Here is a 20,253-nt window from a genome sequence, read left to right as displayed (position 1 = left end):
AGGCAGGGCCAGAACTACTCACACCTCTTAGAATGGGAAGACTCCCAGGGGATTCATAATCAGGCAGGACCATGGAGGGGAGTGGCGGGATGGAACCTGTGTCTGGATAGGACCTGTGTCTGGATAATAGTTCTGGAACTCTGGTCAGATTGCCTCATCTGTCCTCAGCACCACCTTAGGAGTAGCACAAAAAGAGGGTAGGGAACTCAATCTTTTCTTGGTTGTCAAAGCCAAGAAAGGAGATTTAAACAACCCCCCTTTTTAAAAAGATTTATTTATTTATATGAGTACAATATAGCTGTCTTCAGACACACCAGAAGAGGGCATCAGATCTCATTACAGAGTATTGTGAGCCACCATGTGGTTGCTGGGATTTGAACTCAGGACCTCTGGAAGAGCAGTCAGTGTTCTTAACCACTGAGCCATCTCTCTAGCCCAGAAACCAACTCTTTACAGCATCCTGGGAATGAGCCAGTGAACCATTATTTGTGTAGCCCAAGGGCTAAGTGTTGTGGGTGACTTTTATTCAGAAAGACCCCATGCTTTACCATGACATTCCCATGAGTAAAGGGTAAGGCTTACAACACAGGACTTTCCCCCTTCTCCCCTCTGCCTTCCCTTCTGTCCTCCCTGGTTGTCTCTCCCCAAGCTAAAGGACCCATCCCTCCTCCCACTGAGTCCCTAAGGCACTAATGGTCTTGTCCCCTCCCCCACCAGTAAGCACGCCTTGGGAAGCCATGAGTATATCCAACACTGCCGCAAGTTTGACATCAACATCCGACTGCAGCTGATGGAGCAGAAGGCTATCCGGAGCGACCTGGCCCGGACGGTACGTGTTGAAAATTGCTGACAGTTGTACAAACCTGAGCAGGCAGAATGGGCAAAGGGTGATGCAGAACAGCTTAAGGAAGTGGGGTAGGTATCCTGGGCTGAGGAAAGGACATCATCCCTGCCTGACCAGGGCCCTGCTCACTCACTCAGGTGAATGATGACCAGAGCCCTTCCACCTTGAACTACCTCATCCATCTTCAAGAGCGGCCAGTCAAGCAGACCATCAGCAGGTGAGAGTGGGTACCACCTGGGTGGAGTCTAAGCAGGAACTGTGAGGGATGGCATGGATATACTTGCCTAGCTTCCGGCTAGGATGACAGCTCCACATCAATGTCTAGAAACTTGGCAGGGATGCCCTTCTCCTCTATCCCTGTCAGTGGTTCTCAACCTTCCCAGCGCTGTGACCCTTTAATATAGTTCCTCATGCTGCAATGACCACCCCTCCCCAACCATACAATGATTTCGTTGCTACTTTGTAACTGCAATTTTGCTACTAGTTGTAATGTAATTTCTGATGTGGGATATCTATGGTGATTGCTACTTTGTAACTGTAATTTTGCTACCATTACAAGTCAAGTCATAATATAAATTTCTAATGTGGGATCTCTATGGCGTTCAAGACCCACAGGTTGAGAAACACTGCCCCAGGTCCTTTTCTGTCCCTTTCTAGGTAAGAGGTAGCTACTTGGAAAGGACCCCTTTTCCATCCTCGTGAGGGCATGGGAAGAATGGGAACATCAGGGTCTGATCCTTGAACAGTGGAGAAGGAAGGGGGAACATGGGTCTCCCAGAGCAGTGAATTTTTTGTGATCTCTCTTGTGATTTTTCTCACCCCACGTCCCCAGGCAGGCCTTGAGTCTTCTGTTTGACACTTACCACAATGAGGTGGATGCCTTCCTACTGGCTGAAGTGAGTATACATCCTGGGACCGACCAGAGAGGAGCTACTAGAAGTTCCTTTCTTTCCTGCGATCAGTTGGCTGTCGGTGACGCCTCTTTTCACTCCCCTGGCTCTGGGCAAGCAAAACAACATCTGGCGGTGAGGCAGCTGCCGAGTGTGTTAGAAGGTGTTCTGCCCTCTGTGAAGGTCAGGAGGTGGGCTCTGACTGCTGTCTCTGGAATAGAGCAACTCCAAGCTAAGAGTTGTGGCCCAGGCCTTTTTTTTTACTGTCAGAAGTACCCAGGAACACTGTCTTAAGATGTTCTATTGAGGCTGTGACATAGGTATCACACCCCCAGGAGAGTGGCAAGTCCCAAGACTAGATCCTTCTCCTCTTGGAACTACATGGAAGTGCCAGCCTTGGAACCATTTACCCAAATATCATGAAGCAAAAGCAGAGTTCTTTGGAAGTGGTCTTCAAAGTTCAAAACCCTTGGCAGGCACAGTGGCACACTTTAATCTCAGCACTTGGAAGGCAGAAACAGGCAGAGCTCTCTGAGTTCGGGGTCTACCCAGTGAGTTCCAGGCCAACCAGAGTGATATAGTGAGGCCCTGTCTCAAAAAGCCAAGCAAAGTAACAATCTGGTCCCCTCAATCACAGATTCTTTCCTCTGAGGCGGTAAGTCTAGTACACCCTTCACACACTACTAGAATCTATTCTGTGGCAGCTTCTACAACAACAGGGGCACTGATGAGAGTTCTTAGACCATTCTGTAGTGTCCTGTGCTAGTTTGGGGGTTGGGTAGAGGTGAGGGGGCACAGCCTAAGAATTGCTTTAGCCTCAGGGAGCTTGTGTGGTTAGAGAAACGGAATGTTCATCTAAAGCTATTAGATACAAGAGGATGACCAGGGAGGTTAGGGGCAGGGAGCTTGGTGAAGGAGTCCTAGTCCCTAATCTGAATGGACACAAGGAGTCATGGTCAGACAGAGGAGGAAAGTTCTGATGAGAGAGCACTGGGAGCCAAAATGTGGAGGGGAGGGGAGAGTGAAGTGTGGAGGGGAGGGGAGAGTGAAGCGTGTCTGTGGATGTGAAGGCTTGACCTGGGCAGTCTATGGTGAGTTATGAGAAATCTGGGCAAGCGAGTGGGGGCCTCACTGCGTTTCTCTCACCTCCTCGCTGGTCCCTGCCAACTGATTTCCTTTGGCGGAGACCTGTGTATGCTTGTGTAGCAGAAGTAGACGTCCCTGCAAACTGGGGATAAAAGGTTCTGCCTCGCTGTGGCCGACAGACTGGAGAGAATGGATGTGGTCTACCCAACGCAAACAAAGTGTGGTTCCTAGAATTCCTCCTTAGAGTCATTAGCTCCTGCATGGCCTTTAGGATTGGGCTGTGGGAGGCGGAGAGCTGAATCACTTGCCTCACTGTATGGCCTCCCACAGGGGGATTTCCCACTGAAGGCTGACAGGGTGGTCCAGTCTGTGAAGGCCATCTGCAATGCTCTGGCTGCTGTGGAGACTCCTGAGATCACGAGCGCTCTCAACCAGCTGCCTCCCTGCCCGTCACGCATGCAGCCGAAAATCCAGAAGGTACAGGGACCCAGGTGTTAGCATGACAGTGGCGTTCTTGGGTAACCGGGCTGTAGATCGCCATGAAACTTGCTGGCTACTTTACTAAAAGGCTCTCCTAGCAGCTGGAATTTGGGAGGCAGAGGCAGCTGATCTCTGTCAAGCCAGGCTGTTTTACATAGTGAGTTCCAGGACAGCATGGGCCACACAGTGAGACCCTGTCTCAAGACAAATAAAAGAAAAAAAAATGATGAAAGGTTCTTCTTCATCTCCATCATTTGCGTGTAAGCAGTTCTGACTCAAGAGCTCCTGGTAAACAGATACCAAGCCTGTCCCTCTCCTTAAGCATAGAGCTAGCTTCAGCCTCATGGGAATAACCACATGAGCCAGGGCCAGAAAGGCTTTGCCTGACAGTTTGCTTATCTATGAGGGTGCAAAACCAGAGTGAGATGGGGGACCCCCAGAGCCAGGGATTCAGTGACTCCACGGTGGATCTGTGCAGTAAAGTCAGGCGAGCTAACACCACAGGACCTGTATCCCCAGCCTTGCCGGTCTCTTTCTTAGGGAGAGCATGGCTTTTTTTATCTGCTTACTCCGTCCACCCGTGGCTCTGGTACAGACCGTCACTCCCTCCCTCTCCCTGGAGGATCTCTGCTCCTCACATTTCAGCCCTGCCTGGCCCAGATGAGCACAGCTGTGAAAAGCCCTACCAACTGGCACTAATAAATGGACCGGCGCTCTGTCTCACTCTAGGTTTTACTTCCCCCAACAGGATCCCAGCGTGTTGACCGTGAGGGAAAACCGAGGTAAGGGTGCTGCACGCCCTCTTTGTCCCACAGAGGCTGGAAACTGTTCTTCTTCCTTCTTGGCAGTGTGTGTGTGTGTGTGTGTGTGTGTGTGTGTGTGTGTGTGTGTGTGTGTGTGTGTGTGTGTGTCCGAATGAGGTGTGGACACAGCTGGAGCCCGTATTTCTTTCCACAGATCTTTCCCCTCATTATTCTTGCTAATCAGGCTTAGGAGAGAGTGGTGAGCTGGGGTAGGGGCATCATCGGCAAGGATGAGTTTATCTTTCGATCCAGATGGAAAAGCTCACCCTGCTAAGCTGTGATTTTTCTCTTGGCAGCCACAACCCCTTGCACTTCCAATTAAGACTACAACTTGGGAGGATGGGAAGCAGCAGGATTTTGCCCTAGGACTTTGGTCCGCTTGTATTCCTATGTGGGGATGTTGGATCCTGGTGGCAGCTGGGAGATTCCATGTGGGTGCTAGGAATTGAACCTGGGTCCTTTGGAAGAGCAGCCGGTGATCTTAACCACTGAGCCATCTCTCCAGCCCCATCATTGGCTTTCTTAAAAAATGAATCCATCTGGGGTTGGGGATTTAGCTCAGTGGTAGAGCGCTTGCCTAGCAAGTGCAAGGCTCTGGGTTCGGTCCCCAGCTCCGAAAAAAAGAAAAAAAAAATGAATCCAACTTTGGACTTCATGGATGAATAAATTGCCCTCTAAAGTCTTCTAGGAGCTAATAGAATTTCTAGCTCCTCTCTCTCTCTCTCTCTCTCCCTCCCTCCCTCCCTCCCTCCCTCCATGTCTGTCTCTCTGTCTGTCTGAGTCTGTGTCCACATGCTTTCCAAGCACTGTCTTTTGGTTTTGTGTTTTGTCAAGAAAAATCCTTGTTTAAAAAAGGAGTTGTTTTTATTTTATTCGTATGGATATGTTGCCTGTGTATATAACTCTGTGTGCCACATGCATTCCTGATGCCCACAAAAGTCAGAAGAGGGTGTTGGATCCCTGCCCCTGGAACTGGAGTCAGAGTTGTGAGCCGCCATGGGTGCTGGGAATCAAACCTGAGTCCTCTGGAAGAGCAGCCAAGTGTTTTTAACCACTGAGCTGTCTCCTTAGAAAGTGACGTCTTTAAAAATAACATTGTAGCACTAAATAATGCTAAGTGTCCGTATACAGCCCACATTTACTCTCTACATGAGCTCAGTGCATGCTCCTGTATCTTTCCCGTCTCTCCACACGTGGGTAAGCTTTGTCACAGCTATTAGAAATTGGCCGACGTTCTGGGATCCCTGTCCCAAGCTGTCCCATACTGCTAGTGTCATGGCAACAGAATGGCCCCTATTGAGTCCTAATGAGTTTCCTTTCTGACCTTCCCCCACAACCCCCTTCACAGAGAAGGTGGTAGAAGCCTTGACAGCAGCCATCTTGGACTTGGTGGAGCTGTACTGCAGCACATTCAATGCAGACTTCCAGACGGCCGTACCTGGGAGCCGAAAGCATGATTTGGTTCAAGAGGCCTGCCACTTCTCTGGGGCCCTGGCCTTCACTGTCTATGGCACTCATCGTATTCCCATCATCTGGGCTACCAGGTAAGTCAGAGCTGGGAGGCCTGAGTGACGGGGGTGGGGCTGACTGTGGTCCTCCGTTTTAGGATGGTTGTTATTATGTGGCATTCTGGTACCTGGGGCTAAGGGGGATGAGCCCAGTACCTGGAGGGACCCTTAGTCTGTATCCTTCTCAGAGAGTGAAAGTCCCCTTAGGAGATAGATAAGCACCTGCCAGTTCTCCAGCCCTGGCTGCCTCAGCCTCTCTGCCCCCTCCAGATCCAAAGCCAGCTGAGGGAGACAAGTGACAGATGGCTAGTTCCCAGATAGAGTGTGGCCCACAGCAATGGCTGCACTCCCCTGCAGATGCACAATGAGGGTGGTGGGGAGGGGATGACCCTTTGTCTGGGGTTCCCTTGCAGGATGGGAGGAGGAGGACATCCATTTGGTAGTCCTCAGCTCTTCCTCTGGGTCTCCAGAGTCCTGGGGCCTGGGGGAATAGGCATTTGGCCCCGTCCCACCCTTACCGACCCCTCCCCCCTCTCCTCCCTTCCCCTCCTTTCTTTGTTTCTCCCTTAATGTATTCCTCTGGGCGATTGGCATAGAACAAAGGAGGCAGCCTGGGAAACAGGGGCCTTCTCTGACCTCTTCTGTCAGGCACCTGTCATGAGCCACAGGGACCCCCATGTGCTGGTATTCACAGCAGCATATGTCGTTTTCTTCCCCCACCCTCCTTGCCTGCACACACACACACACACACACACACACACACACACACACACACACACACACACCGGTGTGTGCCTGTGTGCTGCACTGGATAGGCCAGAACTGACTATAGGAGGTTAGACAGCCATTCCCATGAAATGACAAAGAAAAAAAAATTCCTATACTCACCATGGGCCTAAAACTCAGGGGTCTAGGGATCCCGATTGAGCTGCTGTTCCTAAGCCCACTTCCTTAAGCCTGGTTTGGTTGTCCTACCCTGACCCCATGTTGCATTCTCCAGAGATCAAGAGAAGTAAGTCTACTGGAGGAAATGGAAGCTGGCAGCAGGGTGGCTGAGGTTGGTTTTAAGGGCAGCTGTACTGGTCCTGACCCGCTCTGATTGCTTTGTAGCTATGAAGAGTTCTACCTCTCCTGCTCCCTCAGCCACGGTGGCAAGGAACTTTGCAGCCCCCTGCAGACCCGGCGGGCTCACTTCTCCAAGTACCTGTTCCACCTCATCATCTGGGACCAGCAGTAAGCCCTCCCTAAGCTCCAGGATGACCTCGGCTAACCTGCCTACTTCAGGGATACCCTGGAGCAGGAGTCAGACCTGGAACTGAGCGCAAGCCTGGGTTAAATCAGGTTCCTTATCCAGATAGGTCATCCAACCTCTTGAGTCATTTCCTGTCTCTTTCAAGTTATTGGGAACATCCAACCGGAAGTACCCATAAAGGTTCTTTATGATCTGTACTAGGTCGTGTAAACGTTACTTGCTGGTTTTAAAAAATACCTTTCTTGGCTTTTCTCTTGCCTCTCTTAAAGCATTTAACTCGTCTTCAGACTTTTTTTTTTTTAATTACTTTCCTTCTTCCCAACATTCTCTTGGAATAGGCAGAGGGGCTAAGATACAGCCCCGCATAGCTGTACATAGTTGACTAGCATGTACAAGGCCCTGGGTTTTGACCCCAGAACAACATAAAACCAGATCTAGAATCTCAGCACTCGGGAGGCAGAGGCTGCAATTTTGAGGCCACCCTGGGCTACAAAGCAAATTCTAGGCCAAGCAGGAGATCCCATCTCAATACCTACGGAACCGGATAGGGCAGAGGGGAGCTTGACTTGTCCATTATGCATAGTGCAGGGACAGTTGTCTAGGAGAGGAAGAATGACTGTGGAGCCAAGGAGTAAGGCTCTGTTTCTGGCTCTCTTGGTAATCCCATGCCCTCTCCAGCTTGTCTGTGTCTTAGCTTCTCAAATTGAGACTTGAGAACACCTGTTTAACCTTGAGGTGGGTGTGGGAGACAGGCAGGTCATAACTACAATAACCACCAGCACAAGATGGCATCAGGTACCATTTATTAACAGTAATTTGATTTCTGGAAGGAAAGCCTCAGCCAAACAAACCAGGAGAAAAATGAGGGGCGAGGGGACCACAAGGGTAGTAATGCAGGTTTGACTTCCCCCACCCCCACCCCGCTCCCCCCCAGTGCTCGTCAGTCCTGGACCTTATTTATCCTCCATCAGTCAGAAAGCTCATTGCCTGATGTGCCCACAATCCCCACCAAGCTTCACTTCCCCAGGCTACCATGTCTGTGTCCTCCTTTGCAAAGCAGCAAATGCAATTTAAGTGTGAGGAATGCAGATGATAAAGACAGAAGAGTGTCCTTGGGGAGGTCAAGGATGCTCAAATAAGTAGTCGAGGGGTCTGGGTAGATTGTTTATAGAGGGACTAGAGGGAAGGCATATCCCGTTCTTCATACTTAGGTCGTTCTTAGGGCTGTACAAGCTAGTGGCATTAAGTAGTCCCTCAGGAGCAGAGCGTGGAGCTCAGGGTCTGTAATACCAGCATTCAGGAAGCTGAGGCAGAACAGCTGCGAATCTGAGAGCAGATTGGACTACATAGCGAGACCTGGGTTCTGTGTAATCCCGCCAAAGTCAAGAGTCTCCATGGAGATTCTCCATCCTCACTAACCACTGGGCCTGTTCCCTGACAGAGTTTGAGGTATGGACACAGCCCAGCCTCCCGTGTGGGTGACCTTCCACACTAGGTTCAAGAACTCTTACCTTGTTACACAGGGCCAGGCCCTGTGGGAGGTGGTTCTCTATGTAGCCTTGGATGTCCTGGAACTCACTCTGTAGACCAGACTGGTCTTGATCTCTGAGATCCACCTGCCTCTGCCTTCCATGTGCTGGGATTAAAGACCGGCACCGCCACATGGCCACATTGCCCTTCTTAATGAAGGCCAAGGCATGTGGGAAAAGGTACCGCCGGCTGAAGTTCTGGACTCAGCTTTGAGCCAGCCATCCTCAGTAGATGGTACTGGAGACACAGCCTGGAATGGAGGCGGTTCTAGGAGTGCTCCACAAGATTTGGAAGAGTCATTAGGACACTAAGGACACTACTGGCTCTGTGGTAGACTGTTTGCCTAGATTCATCAGTAGCACTGAGGTGAAACAAACCAATACATAGGAAAGTACTTGGATAGCTGAGCGTGGTGAGCCACACCTGTAATCCAGTACTTAAAAGGCTAAAGCAAGAGGATTGCTGTGAGTTCAAGACCAGCCTAAGCTAAATAATCAGATGATAAGAGAGAGACAGAGAGACAGAGCAACAGAATGAGAAAGGGAGACCAAACTTGGCCTAACATCTATTGCTTGGTAAATAAATGCTCTCTCCACTGCCCTCATCTTAGATCTGAGCTCTGACTTTCTCAGTTCCTGTTTCTCTGTTCCAGGTGGCTGGCAGTGACTAATGCCCAGGGGAATATTTGTGTGAAAATGCTGTCTATGTCACGTCAGCCAGTTCCACTATAATAACTAATATCACACAGCACAAAGGACCCAAACTATAGGTCCCTCCTCCCCTGGTGAGCATGCCAAGTGCCATGCTGTCAGTTCAGTTGCCCAAGATTGCGAGTGGCCAAGCAGGGGCCCCAGCACATGCCCTGAAGGAGGTACCCCCAGTGTTATAATGTTGGAGAAGGGCTCGGAGAGAAGAGTCAGCTCTTCAGGAGAAGTAGTGGTTCCCTTGACCTAGCCCAGGCAAATGGTTGGAATCTCAGATATACTGAGACCTGAGAAAGGGGAGGCATTGTCTGCTTCTCTGTATTATGGTTTCGGTCAGACAGTTTGCCTCCCTTTTCCTTCTCCCTCCCTCCTTCTTTCCTTCTTTCTTTCCTTCCTTCCTTCCTTCCTTCCTTCCTTCCTTCCTTCCTTCCTTCCTTCCTTCCTTCCTTCCTTCCCAAGACAGGGTCTCATACTCATGCAGACTTATGTTGACCTCGAAATGCCAGCAGTCCTCCTGTCTCAGCCTACCAAGAGCTGGGATTATGTCCATACCAGGAGTCAGCTCCTCTTCCTTGTTGGATGACCAGACCAACTCCTCTCCCTGGCTATGGGGTCAGCTGCTTCTCCCTCCCACTGTAGTAGGACAAGGGATCAGCTTGCTCTCAAAATAGTCCCAGCCGCCGTGCTCTGTCACCTCCAGCCAAACCCAGCCTGGCGTATCCACTGGTTGCTTGCTGAAGGGGCCCTAATTATAGCTGTGGGGCCCCCAGGGTAGAAGCAGCTGGGGCAGAACAGGATTGTGCCAGTCCGAGGCTGCTGAGTGCCTTCTTTGAGTGGAGACTTCCCCTGGGAGTGAGGGGCAGTGAAGAGGGAGGCTGCCTTATCTGTGACCTCTGACCTTGGGGGTGGTGGCCCTGCCTCTGTGCCTTTTGGGTGTAGAAGCAGCTGGGCCTTGGGCCAGCCAGGAGGGTGTGGCAGTGTGGACTTTGGCCCAGGGACCGCTTCCTGGAAAGGTAACTGGGTGGCTCCTGGCTCTCTTTTCCCTAGCCCCTCAGCTCTCTCCACCTCCCCACACCCAAAATCTCCCTACCCTGAAGTCAGAGGGTGTGGTTGGGTGTAGTCCAGTCAGAGTGGACCATGAAGAACATCTGGCTTTCAGTGCTCACTGCTTATGTATGTCTTGGCCTTGCCCATTGCCTTTCTCACTCTTAAAGAACTCTGAAAAGCTCCTCCTCTTTCTTCCTATGACTTTGAGCCTGTTATGGGGTATGTCCCTGAGGCTAGGAGAGGGGACCCAGACAGATGAGTAGGTTGTTGGGGGACAGGCAAGCTAAGTGCCCTGAGGGCAGAGAACCTGGCGTTTCTTCCTACTTGTCCTGGTACTTTGGGAGGCATATCTGGGGACAAATGTGACACCCAAGTGGAAGACTGATTCTCTCCTTGTACCTGTTCCCCCACCCCAACCCCAGAAGGCTGTTGACTTTGGTCCCCTTGTTTCCTAGGATCTGCTTTCCGGTGCAGGTGAACAGGCTGCCTCGGGAGACCCTGCTGTGTGCCACACTCTATGCCCTGCCCATTCCCCCTCCCGGGAGTTCCTCCGAAGCCAATAAGCAAAAGCGGGTGCCTGAAGCTCTGGGTTGGGTCACTACCCCCCTCTTCAACTTCAGGCAGTACGTGAGCTCCAAGGAAGCAGCTTCTGGCCTCGGAAGGGAACGAGGGGGATGGAGATAAAGCCTGGTTGTTGTACGTGGTACTCCCTGAGAAGGATTGGCCACACAGAGCCCACTGTGAAGCCCAGAGGCCTCTGTGTCAGTAGAGAGGTCAATGCACGGAACTGGTGGCCAGGACTATTGATGTAACCTGGTAGGTGGGGGAGGGGCATGGGAAAGCACCGTCCCTGTATCAAGTCATCCGGTCCTGTCACCAGAAGGACTTCAGAGGTCATCTACCCAGGCCTGTCTACCTCACGGAGGTGTCCCTGCCAAAGGGTCATCCTGGTTCAGGGAGTGGTGAGCTCAGAGAGGCTTTCTGCAACAGGAGCCTTCCTAGAGCTTGAAGTAAGACCCGTGGTCTGTGGGGATGATCCAAGGAAGTAGGGAAGAAGCTTTGCCTAGGAAAGGTTTGGGATAAAAGAGCAGAAGAGAAACCCACAGCCTAGGCACTGGTTGTTGGCTCATCCTACCCTCCTTCTGCCTTAGAGTCTTGACCTGTGGCCGAAAGCTTCTGGGCTTGTGGCCAGCAACACAGGAGAACTCCAGTGCCCGTTGGAGTGCACCAAATTTCCACCAGCCAGACAGTGTCATCCTGCAGGTGAGACCCAGCCTACGTCTCCCACTCACCTATCACACGACACCAAAGTCAACTCTAAGGCTCCCATTGAGCTCTGGCTAGGGACTCTGGGCAGGGGATGAGATACGACCAGGCATCTCAGTGAACAGGAGAGTGCGAGTGAAAGGGCTTTCCCTACACACACACACACACACACACACACACACACACACACACACACACGCCCCTCCCCTCCCCCAGTTTCACGGCATCCTCTGAAGATAGGTCTGAGACCTTCTCCCCTTGCTTCGAGACCTCATACTTCTAGGCCAGGGCCCAAGGGAGAGCATCTCCACTAGTCACTCAAGGGACCTGTCCTCCGTGGAGGGAGGGCGGGAGAGAAGCTGGCTCAGTCCTGGTTCTGATTCCCATTTCTCAAGCCCATGAGATGCTGTGGTATGGAGCAGGGGGTGGCAAAACCAACAGGCAATGAAGAGGGAAGATCCAGAATGCAACTCCATTAGCAGGCGGTTTTGCCTTCGACTCTGCCCAGTGCGTGGCAGTGCGCTTTGCACTTGCTGAGTGAGTGAACAGAACCACTTGGAGAGCGGTATCTTTCAGCGCTGATGCCCGTTTTAGGGGGACCTATATGTTGGTCGCACAGAGCAGGCCCTAGAGTTCATAGAGCCTTCACTCAAGGTGTGCTCCCAGAACCCAACAGACCTGGGATGCCTCCGGGTCCACACTAGGAGGTCCCCAGCTTCGCCTGGGTACTCTCAGTGGCTTGCCCTATCAACAGCTGTTCGGAGTTTTGAAATGGGGCTTATCCTGTCTTCCTTAAGCATCTCAACTCAACCTTTCCCTCCCTTCCCCATTTTCCCCATCTATCCATTATGTTGTTTTTGAGATAGGGTTTCTCTGTGTAACAGCCCTGGCTGTCTTGGAACTTTCTTTGTACACCAGCCTAGCCTTCAAACTCTCTGAGATCCACCTGCCTCTGCCTCCCAAGTGCTAGGATTAAAGGCTTTAACCCACCCCCCCCACCCCCCCCCACCCACCTCCCAGCCCATGTTTCCTTTTTTTTTTGAGGGGAAGATTTGGATGAAACAGGGCCTCTCTACGATTGCTAATTGGCCTGGAACTTACTGTGTAGATTGGGCTGACCTCAAACTTGCAGCGATGCTCCTGCCTCAGCCTTTCTGAGTGCTGGGATTACTGGAGTGACCCCCACAGTAGGCTCCTCATGGTTTCCTTTCAATTTTTGCTGAAGGTTACAGCTGTGGATCACCACAGACATCGGGGGTTATCTTACCAGGAGCCCCAGGGAAGGGGAGGATGGAGGCAGGAGTAGCAGCCTGTGAGAGAACTGCCGGGGACCCAGGAAGTGGCTGCCACCACTGACACTGCCTCCTTCCTCTCCTTGCTGCTTCTGCTTTTCTGATCCTATCCCAAGATTGACTTCCCCACCTCGGCCTTTGACATCAAGTTCACCAGCCCCCCTGGAGACAAGTTCAGCCCCCGCTATGAGTTTGGCAGTCTCCGGGAGGAGGACCAGCGCAAACTTAAAGACATTACGCAGAAGGAGTCCCTTTACTGGTGAGGCCCAGGACACCTCCATATGTAGCGCAGGTTTCCCCACTGTCTGTCCGTGTCTGCCTGACCTCTTACCTCCCCTCGTCTAGGCCGTGCCATTGTGCTTGAGGACTGGAAGTAGTCATTGAAATAGTCATTGCTACCACTTGGCAATGGTGGCAAGGCCCCCAGACCTTTCTCTAGTTGACACTAGGGGAAGTGGATAGGGCAGGTCAGGAAATAGGATCCGAGAATGTCCAGCGCCACACTAGTGAGTGACCTGCCACTACCCCAGATACACTGCCTGGTTCTGGTAGGGCAGCTGGCTGCTGTCCTCACCTCCCTGCCCCCACCTCTTTCACACCAAAGGCCTTTGCATTTTTCTGGCCTTGTCACTTTCCAAAAAGGATCAGGTGTCTTGGTAAGCCGGCAGCTCCCAGGAGTGAAGGAGTCCAGGCTGATCCCATCCTTGGAGCTGCTGTGTCCACCAGGACCGGAGAGGGAGGGGTGAGTGAGGAGGGTCCTGCTCTCCATCATCCTAGCCACCTCTCTAAACCCTGCATAGCCCTGTGCATATGCTGGGTGGGGGAACAAGAGAGGCAGACCTCCCTGCCCCCAGCCCACTCCTCACCCCTCATTTCATTAGCCCTCAGCTCCAACCCTCCATTAAACACCTGATCTCAGGCGAGTCCCAATTAGCTCCAGACCAATAAAGAAAGGGAAGAGAAATCCCAAGAGGCCTCACAGCTGACCAAACCCTGACAGGTGTTGCCCACTGCCCTCTAGTGGCTCTCCCAGGAAGTAGCACCCTCAGGGCATCTGAGGGTCTGGTAGGATTGGCCTGTGATTTCATCCTCAGTCCGAGAGACAGGTCCCTGAGATTGGGTCAAAGGCGAGATTTGGACCCTGTTCTCCAAACGTGCAATCAACCCGTGATCATTTAAAAATGATCATTTCTGTGGACATTCTGACTCAACCGGCATTGGTGTGTGACCAGAAGTTGCCAAGCCCCTTCGGGAATAATGGTCGAGAAGCCATTGAATGGTAGTGCGTGATGTGCGGCAGTTCCCCTGAAGTGGGAGTTCTGTGCCCTCCAGCTCACTCTGCCACTCTCTCCCTAGGCTCTCTGATGCCGACAAGAAGCAACTGTGGGAGAAGCGCTATTACTGCCACACTGAGGTGAGCTCGCTCCCCTTGGTGCTCGCCAGTGCACCCAGCTGGGAGTGGGCTTGCCTGCCGGACATCTATGCTCTCCTGCAACAGTGGACTCACATGAACCACCAGGATGCCCTGGGACTCCTGCATGCCACGTGAGTTGTAACTCCTACTTGTCCCGGCTTCAGCACTGACAGGCCAGCTCCGGGAAGCGGTGTCACAGACGCGAGCACTTAGGGCTTTCTACTCTTCCTTTCTTCTCTCTTTTTCCCCCTAATCTCGTAAAACCGTCCTGTGAGTATCCCATGTTCAAGTCGCCTAGAGCATACCACCAGCATTTCATCTGCACACGTCATGAGGTGTGCACAAGTGCTCTCCTATCCACCCACCGTACAGCGTTCAGCTGTTGTAAATACTTCCGTCAAAGCTTTTTGTCAAACAATTTTGACTCGGTGGTGATGGATCGGGCCTTTAATCCCAGCGCTTAGGAAATAGAGGCAGGTGGATCTCTGTGAGTTCAAGGCCAACCTGGTCTACAGAGGGAGTTTCAAGACAATCAGGGCTACACAGAGAAGCCCTGTCTTGAAATAAAACAAAAACAAAAGAAAAAACAAAAAAGCCCAGACGTTTTTGGTTTTGAGACCGAATATGCATATGTAGCCCTACCTGGCCTGGAACTCGACTTACAGATCAGGTTGGCGCTCACAGAGATCTGCCTGACTCTGCCTCCTGAGTGCTGGGATTAAAGACGTACAGCACCATGCTCCAGTAGCATGCACACACTACAAATAGAGCTCAGGGTTCCTTTTTGTTTGTTTGTTTGTTTGTTTTTTGAGGCAAAATTTATGCATAAGAAAATACCCACATTCATCTAACATTTTAACACATGCTCTCTCTCTCAGACCATTATCACTCTTCCTTCTTTCTTCTGAAGAGTTCTTAGGGTCACAGGGCTCCCACTCAGATCTGAGACTCCTCAGCTGTCTTTTCTAGATCGCACCCAGGCTTCCTAGTCTATTTCTTGCCATCTCGGTAATTAAATTGTACCTGCCGATGAGACGCTTTGAGGCTACATCTTTGCTAATCCCTGAAACAGTCATTTCCCAGGCTGTCTATTGGCTTATATAAAACCTCACAGTTCTCAATGGCTTGCCTGACAGGCTTTGTGATATAGGTTGTTACCCAGAGAACACGCTTCGCCCATTCAAGGGCTCCTTGAATTTCTAACACAGCGCAGCGAGTTAAGGACGAGCTTTGGCGGTGGAGTGGAGCACTTTGTTTTATTTTCGTTAAAGTGTTCAAGGAACGAGAAAGGTCATTATCCTGTTCCTCCCGGCCTAAGGGAAACTGTCCATGAGGAAGGCTCGTCCCTAAGAACGGCCTTCCAGAAGAGGTGCACATCTTGGGGCAAATGACATTTCTCTGTGCCTCTGACACCCAGGCACACGCTTTCATGGCTCTCATCTGAGTCACTGCCCACAGTGAGGGTTGTCAAAGCTCTGTCCGAACTCTTTTGCAGCTTCCCGGACCAGGAGGTGCGGCGCATGGCCGTGCAGTGGATCGGTTCCCTCTCGGATGCTGAGCTGTTGGACTACCTGCCCCAGCTAGTACAGGTGTGAGGCCTTACGGTTCCTGTGCTACATCTGACCTCAGAGGTAGCCGACATCCCCGGGACACTGGTCAGCGTGGACGTGGGTGGTTAATAAAACCTCGTGTTTGCTTTCTTCTGGACAGGCCCTGAAGTACGAGTGCTACCTGGATAGCCCCTTGGTGCGCTTTCTCCTGAAGCGAGCCATCTCTGACCTGCGAGTGACCCACTACTTCTTCTGGTAAATTCACGGCAAGAAAGGTGGTAGGCAGGGTCCTTAGGCCAAGACTGTCTTCCCTAGAGCAGGCCAGAGCGAGGAGATAAGAGAACAGGCTCCAATATGCTGCTGATCTACCCTGTGGCCTTGGTCTGGTATCTTTCCTCAGGGCAGGTCTCAGCTCACCCCCATATAACTCTGGGAGTATCACCTATATCCCCCTTCCCTACCCACCCATGGTGGAAATATAAAGGTAAGGTGAGCTGTAGAGGGGCTTCCGCTCAAAGACAGGGTAGATATTCAAACTATGTTTTCCCCTGAAGCATGGGGGAGAGGACTTTCTGAATAGAGGTAGGAGACAGCCCTTTGTTCCCTAGCTTGATGCCATGGCTAGTGAGTAGTCTGATGACCCGCTTGCCCTGCCTTGCAGGTTACTGAAGGACAGCCTCAAGGACTCCCAGTTCAGCATCCGTTACCAATACCTGCTAGCAGCCCTGCTTTGCTGCTGTGGCAAGGGACTGAGGGAGGAGTTTAACCGCCAGTGCTGGCTTGTCAATACCCTGGCCAAACTGGCCCAGCAGGTCCGAGAGGCCACCCCGTCTGCACGCCAGGTGAATGGGCAAGGCTGGTTCTCCCGGTCCCTGTGTCTGACTTGAAGCTTGTGTAACCAGGGGTTGATGTCTCCAGGGCATCCTGAGCAGCAGGACAGAAAATGACTGCCTCCCATTTAAAAACTAGAAAGAGGTGGCTGTAACCCGCAGGCCCAAGCAGACAGTCCCCAAGCTGGCCGTAGTCCATGGATGTGTTTTGTCTGGCTTGTAAACTATTAGAGTTTTGACTTAGCTGTTTGCCTTAAAGGTTGGGCGTACGTGTGCGTGCTGTCCATTGCATGGGCACATTCAGCAGGTGAGGGCTAGGATTCAGTCTCTTCTCTGTAGGGAACCGTGGCTCAGGACTGAGACAGGCGACAGAAAGGGACACTGTGCCACACCAGCAGTGCTTCCCACATTGAAAGCTTGAGAGATTTCTATATATAAGTCTGTCAGCTTTTCTAAGCAAAGTAGGATTTTACCACTTGAGATGTTCCTGCCTCCGTTCTATGCCTTCCCATGTTCTCCTGGGTGTATTGCCTCTCTAGAAACTGAGGTGAGCTTCTTGTGCACTGAGCAAAGTCTGGGACCCAAGTGGGTGGTCGTTCTTCCCAAGAGTTTCTCAGAAGTCGTCCCCGTTATTCAGACACAGGACTAGGCTCTGGGAGACACCTGGCTCTGAGTGGAGCTTCTTGGCCTCTCACCTCATCCCTGCTCTTCCCCACTCCCTCTGAAGGGCATCCTTCGTGCGGGCTTGGAGGAGGTGAGGCAGTTCTTTGCCCTCAATGGTTCGTGCCGTCTTCCGCTTAGCCCCAGTCTGCTGGTGAAGGGCATCGTGCCCAGGGTGAGTCACTGCTAGATGTGGAACTTCAAAGACTGGGGCACACTTGGGGGAGATGAGGGCCACCTTACCCTGTCTTAGGAGAGGAGGGAGGAGGGCAAACAGCTGACCTCTTCCCAGCTTGACTATGTGTGAACGTGGGTTGACAACTGTAACTGTGTGCAGGGCAGAGGAATTGGGTCAGAGGCTGGGTCTCCCTGGTGGTGCCCAGGATGAAGCTGGGGAAGGTGGCAAGGGTGGCAGCTTTTGACCATATGCCTCGACTCTGTCCAGCACGGATCTTTTTTTTTTTTTTTTTTTTCTTTTTCTTTTTTTTTTTCAGAGCTGGGGACCAGACAGGGCCTTGTGCTTGCTAGGCAAGCGCTCTACCACTGAGCTAAATCCTCGACCCCCAGCACAGATCTTTTTGTCAGCTTTTACATTCCCTTCTCACAACTCTGAGGGAGTTGGTAGTATTAGGTACGGGTAGGACATGAGATTTATGAGAAGTCACAAACTAGTAAGTTGCATTCGGGGTGATGAGGAGGGATGGGTAATTAGATGGTAGAGCCACCAGTTCTAACAACCTAAGCCAGGATGAGAGCATGGAGGAAAGGCACTTTGAGTTCCTGGGAAATCTGGGAGACACAGTGAACATGGCCTAGGTGGACCAGCAGCAGGAAGATAGACAGCATCTTGCTTCAATGTGAGGAGGGTAATTTCCCTTCCCGGCTGTGGACCACACTGACATTAGTCGCTTGCCCACTCTATGTACAGGACTGTTCCTACTTCAACTCCAATGCTGTCCCCCTCAAGCTTGCCTTCCAAAATGTGGATCCACTGGGAGAGAATATCAGAGTCATCTTCAAGGTGAGAATACTTTACTCCGCAGGTTTGGCGGCACTCAAGAGGCTGAGGCAGAGGGATTGCCGTGAGGCAAGCCTAGGTTATACAGTGACTTCCAAGCCAAGCTGGGCTAGATAATGAGACACCGTTTTATAAAACAAAATGAAGCAAAACCAATGCTTTACTCATGGCCTGGTGGGAATGAAAACAGTGAGAGAAGAGAATGCTCAAGACAGCACAGAGTGTACACTACAGGAGGGCAGGCAGCACAGGGTGGGTGGGGGAGGGGAGGGGAAGTGGATTTTAATGGCTCCCCTTCCTCATCCAGTGTGGAGATGACCTTCGCCAGGACATGCTCACCCTGCAGATGATTCGCATCATGAGCAAGATCTGGGTGCAGGAGGGGCTGGATATGCGCATGGTCATTTTCCGCTGCTTCTCCACTGGCCGAGGAAAAGGTCAGCGGGGAGTCGGGGCAGGGCATCCCTTCCCTTGCTGCCTTCTGCCCGTTTCCCAACAGGAACAATGGAGAATAGAAGGGCAGGGTTATTTCATGAGAAGATGTGGGGTGGCTTGAAGAAAGAAAGGGAGAGACCGTTGCGAAACAAAACAAGAGTCGGAGGCATAGCAACCTCTGTGGACTTTGGATCTTGATCAAGCAAACCAATTGTAGTTTTGGGATGGCTGTGAGAAATTTGAAAATCGGCTGGCTTCAAGGGCTGCTGGTTTTGGTTTTGTTTTTTTTTTTGGGTTTTTTTTTTTTTTTTTTTTTTTGGATATGACACACATCATTATTGTGTTCTTGTTGATTACACTTAAAGTATCTATGCACGAGTTGGCACGTCTAAAGCCGAGGGTGGTGACAATAAGCCTGTGATCCCAGCTCTCAGCTGAGGTGCAGGATCAGAAGTTCAAGACCAACCTGGGCCACAGAGGGAGAGACCCTACCTTGCTCTGTGGTACTCCAGCTAGAGTGGCAAGAAATAGGAAGCTCTAGCGAGGTAATGGAGGTGATAATGAGATTAGCTAAGTGTTGGCGGGCATTGAAGCTGGGTAGTGGTTACATGAGCATTGATCAAAACCAAAACCACCTTCGCTTTGGTCCTGTACATATTTAAGAGTTCCATAGTAAAATTTGAAAAGAGGAAATAAAAATAAAGAAAATTAGGAACTGCGGAAGCATGGAGCCAGTCTAGACTGGGTGGTGTAGGTGTGGTCGTCTGCCCATCACCCATCTTGTGTGTATCCTTCCTAGTAGCAGGCTTTGCCCGAGAGCCCTAGAACTTGGGAAGCATCTAGTCCAGCTGTGGTAGACTTCTTCCCTCTGCTCTGGAGCATAAGCCCGACCCCTCTCTCTCTCAGGGATGGTGGAGATGATACCCAATGCCGAGACACTGCGTAAGATCCAGGTGGAGCATGGGGTGACCGGTTCCTTCAAGGACCGCCCCCTGGCTGACTGGCTTCAGAAGCACAACCCTGGGGAGGATGAATATGAAAAGGTAGGACTGAGACTAAGAAGCCCGGGAGCTGAGGCTGTGCGTGCGCCTGACTGTGGCGTAGTATGGCTCTGCTCCCGCCGGACCCTGGTGTACACAGATGAGCCAGCTCAGCTTTGCTGGGGAAAGGGCGCGCTTGAGAACTGTGCTTGTGTGTAGATGGGTCGGATGACTTTTGTAAATTAACACTATTCTTTGGTAGCTTTTGAGAGCTTGACTCTATCCGGTTTAACTATGGATCCAGGCCAGTTGTCCTCGAACTCTCGGGGGACTTTAGTAGTGCTGTGGAGAATTCAGGATGGCAGCAAGAGGCCTTGGCTGTCATTTTAATCCGGCCCCTTGCTGGTGGAGCTGCTGTGCAAGGCTGTGCCTAGAAGCCAAGATGGAGGGTATTGGTGAGACTAACCTGAGAGCAAAGAGGCCTGGCTAGCCCCTGGCTATAGGAAGAAAGTGAGCCTCCAGGGATGATAGGGTCTTGGTGACCTGCTGTGATCCATGGTCAGTCCACAGCTTCGTGACTATGTCACGGGTCAGTGAAGTTTGGGGTGAGAGTGGAAAGGGACAGGTCATAATAAAAATATCGGAATGTGGCACACTTTTAATC

General features: G+C 51.5%; 1 protein-coding gene across 1 annotated transcript in view; it reads left to right on the top strand.

Moving 5' to 3' along the window:
* Nucleotides 1-20,253, top strand: part of Pik3c2b (phosphatidylinositol-4-phosphate 3-kinase catalytic subunit type 2 beta) — a 39,621-nt gene that overhangs the window by 7,892 nt on the left and 11,476 nt on the right. Inside the window, exons 5-21 of the mRNA XM_032914629.1 lie at nucleotides 718-829; nucleotides 982-1,061; nucleotides 1,677-1,740; nucleotides 3,151-3,297; nucleotides 5,454-5,647; nucleotides 6,722-6,844; nucleotides 10,600-10,767; nucleotides 11,296-11,407; nucleotides 12,819-12,961; nucleotides 14,059-14,247; nucleotides 15,612-15,705; nucleotides 15,827-15,921; nucleotides 16,328-16,508; nucleotides 17,224-17,331; nucleotides 18,085-18,177; nucleotides 18,482-18,611; nucleotides 19,516-19,652. Of these exons, the coding sequence (XP_032770520.1) occupies nucleotides 718-829; nucleotides 982-1,061; nucleotides 1,677-1,740; nucleotides 3,151-3,297; nucleotides 5,454-5,647; nucleotides 6,722-6,844; nucleotides 10,600-10,767; nucleotides 11,296-11,407; nucleotides 12,819-12,961; nucleotides 14,059-14,247; nucleotides 15,612-15,705; nucleotides 15,827-15,921; nucleotides 16,328-16,508; nucleotides 17,224-17,331; nucleotides 18,085-18,177; nucleotides 18,482-18,611; nucleotides 19,516-19,652 (2,170 nt within the window). The remainder of the gene's footprint in view (nucleotides 1-717; nucleotides 830-981; nucleotides 1,062-1,676; nucleotides 1,741-3,150; nucleotides 3,298-5,453; nucleotides 5,648-6,721; nucleotides 6,845-10,599; nucleotides 10,768-11,295; nucleotides 11,408-12,818; nucleotides 12,962-14,058; nucleotides 14,248-15,611; nucleotides 15,706-15,826; nucleotides 15,922-16,327; nucleotides 16,509-17,223; nucleotides 17,332-18,084; nucleotides 18,178-18,481; nucleotides 18,612-19,515; nucleotides 19,653-20,253) is intronic.

The sequence above is a fragment of the Rattus rattus genome, chromosome 10 (assembly GCF_011064425.1).
Source record: "Rattus rattus isolate New Zealand chromosome 10, Rrattus_CSIRO_v1, whole genome shotgun sequence".
Taxonomy (NCBI): Eukaryota; Metazoa; Chordata; class Mammalia; order Rodentia; family Muridae; genus Rattus; species Rattus rattus.
Note: the sequence above shows the minus strand (reverse complement) of the source record. Positions and strands in the feature narration are given on the sequence as shown.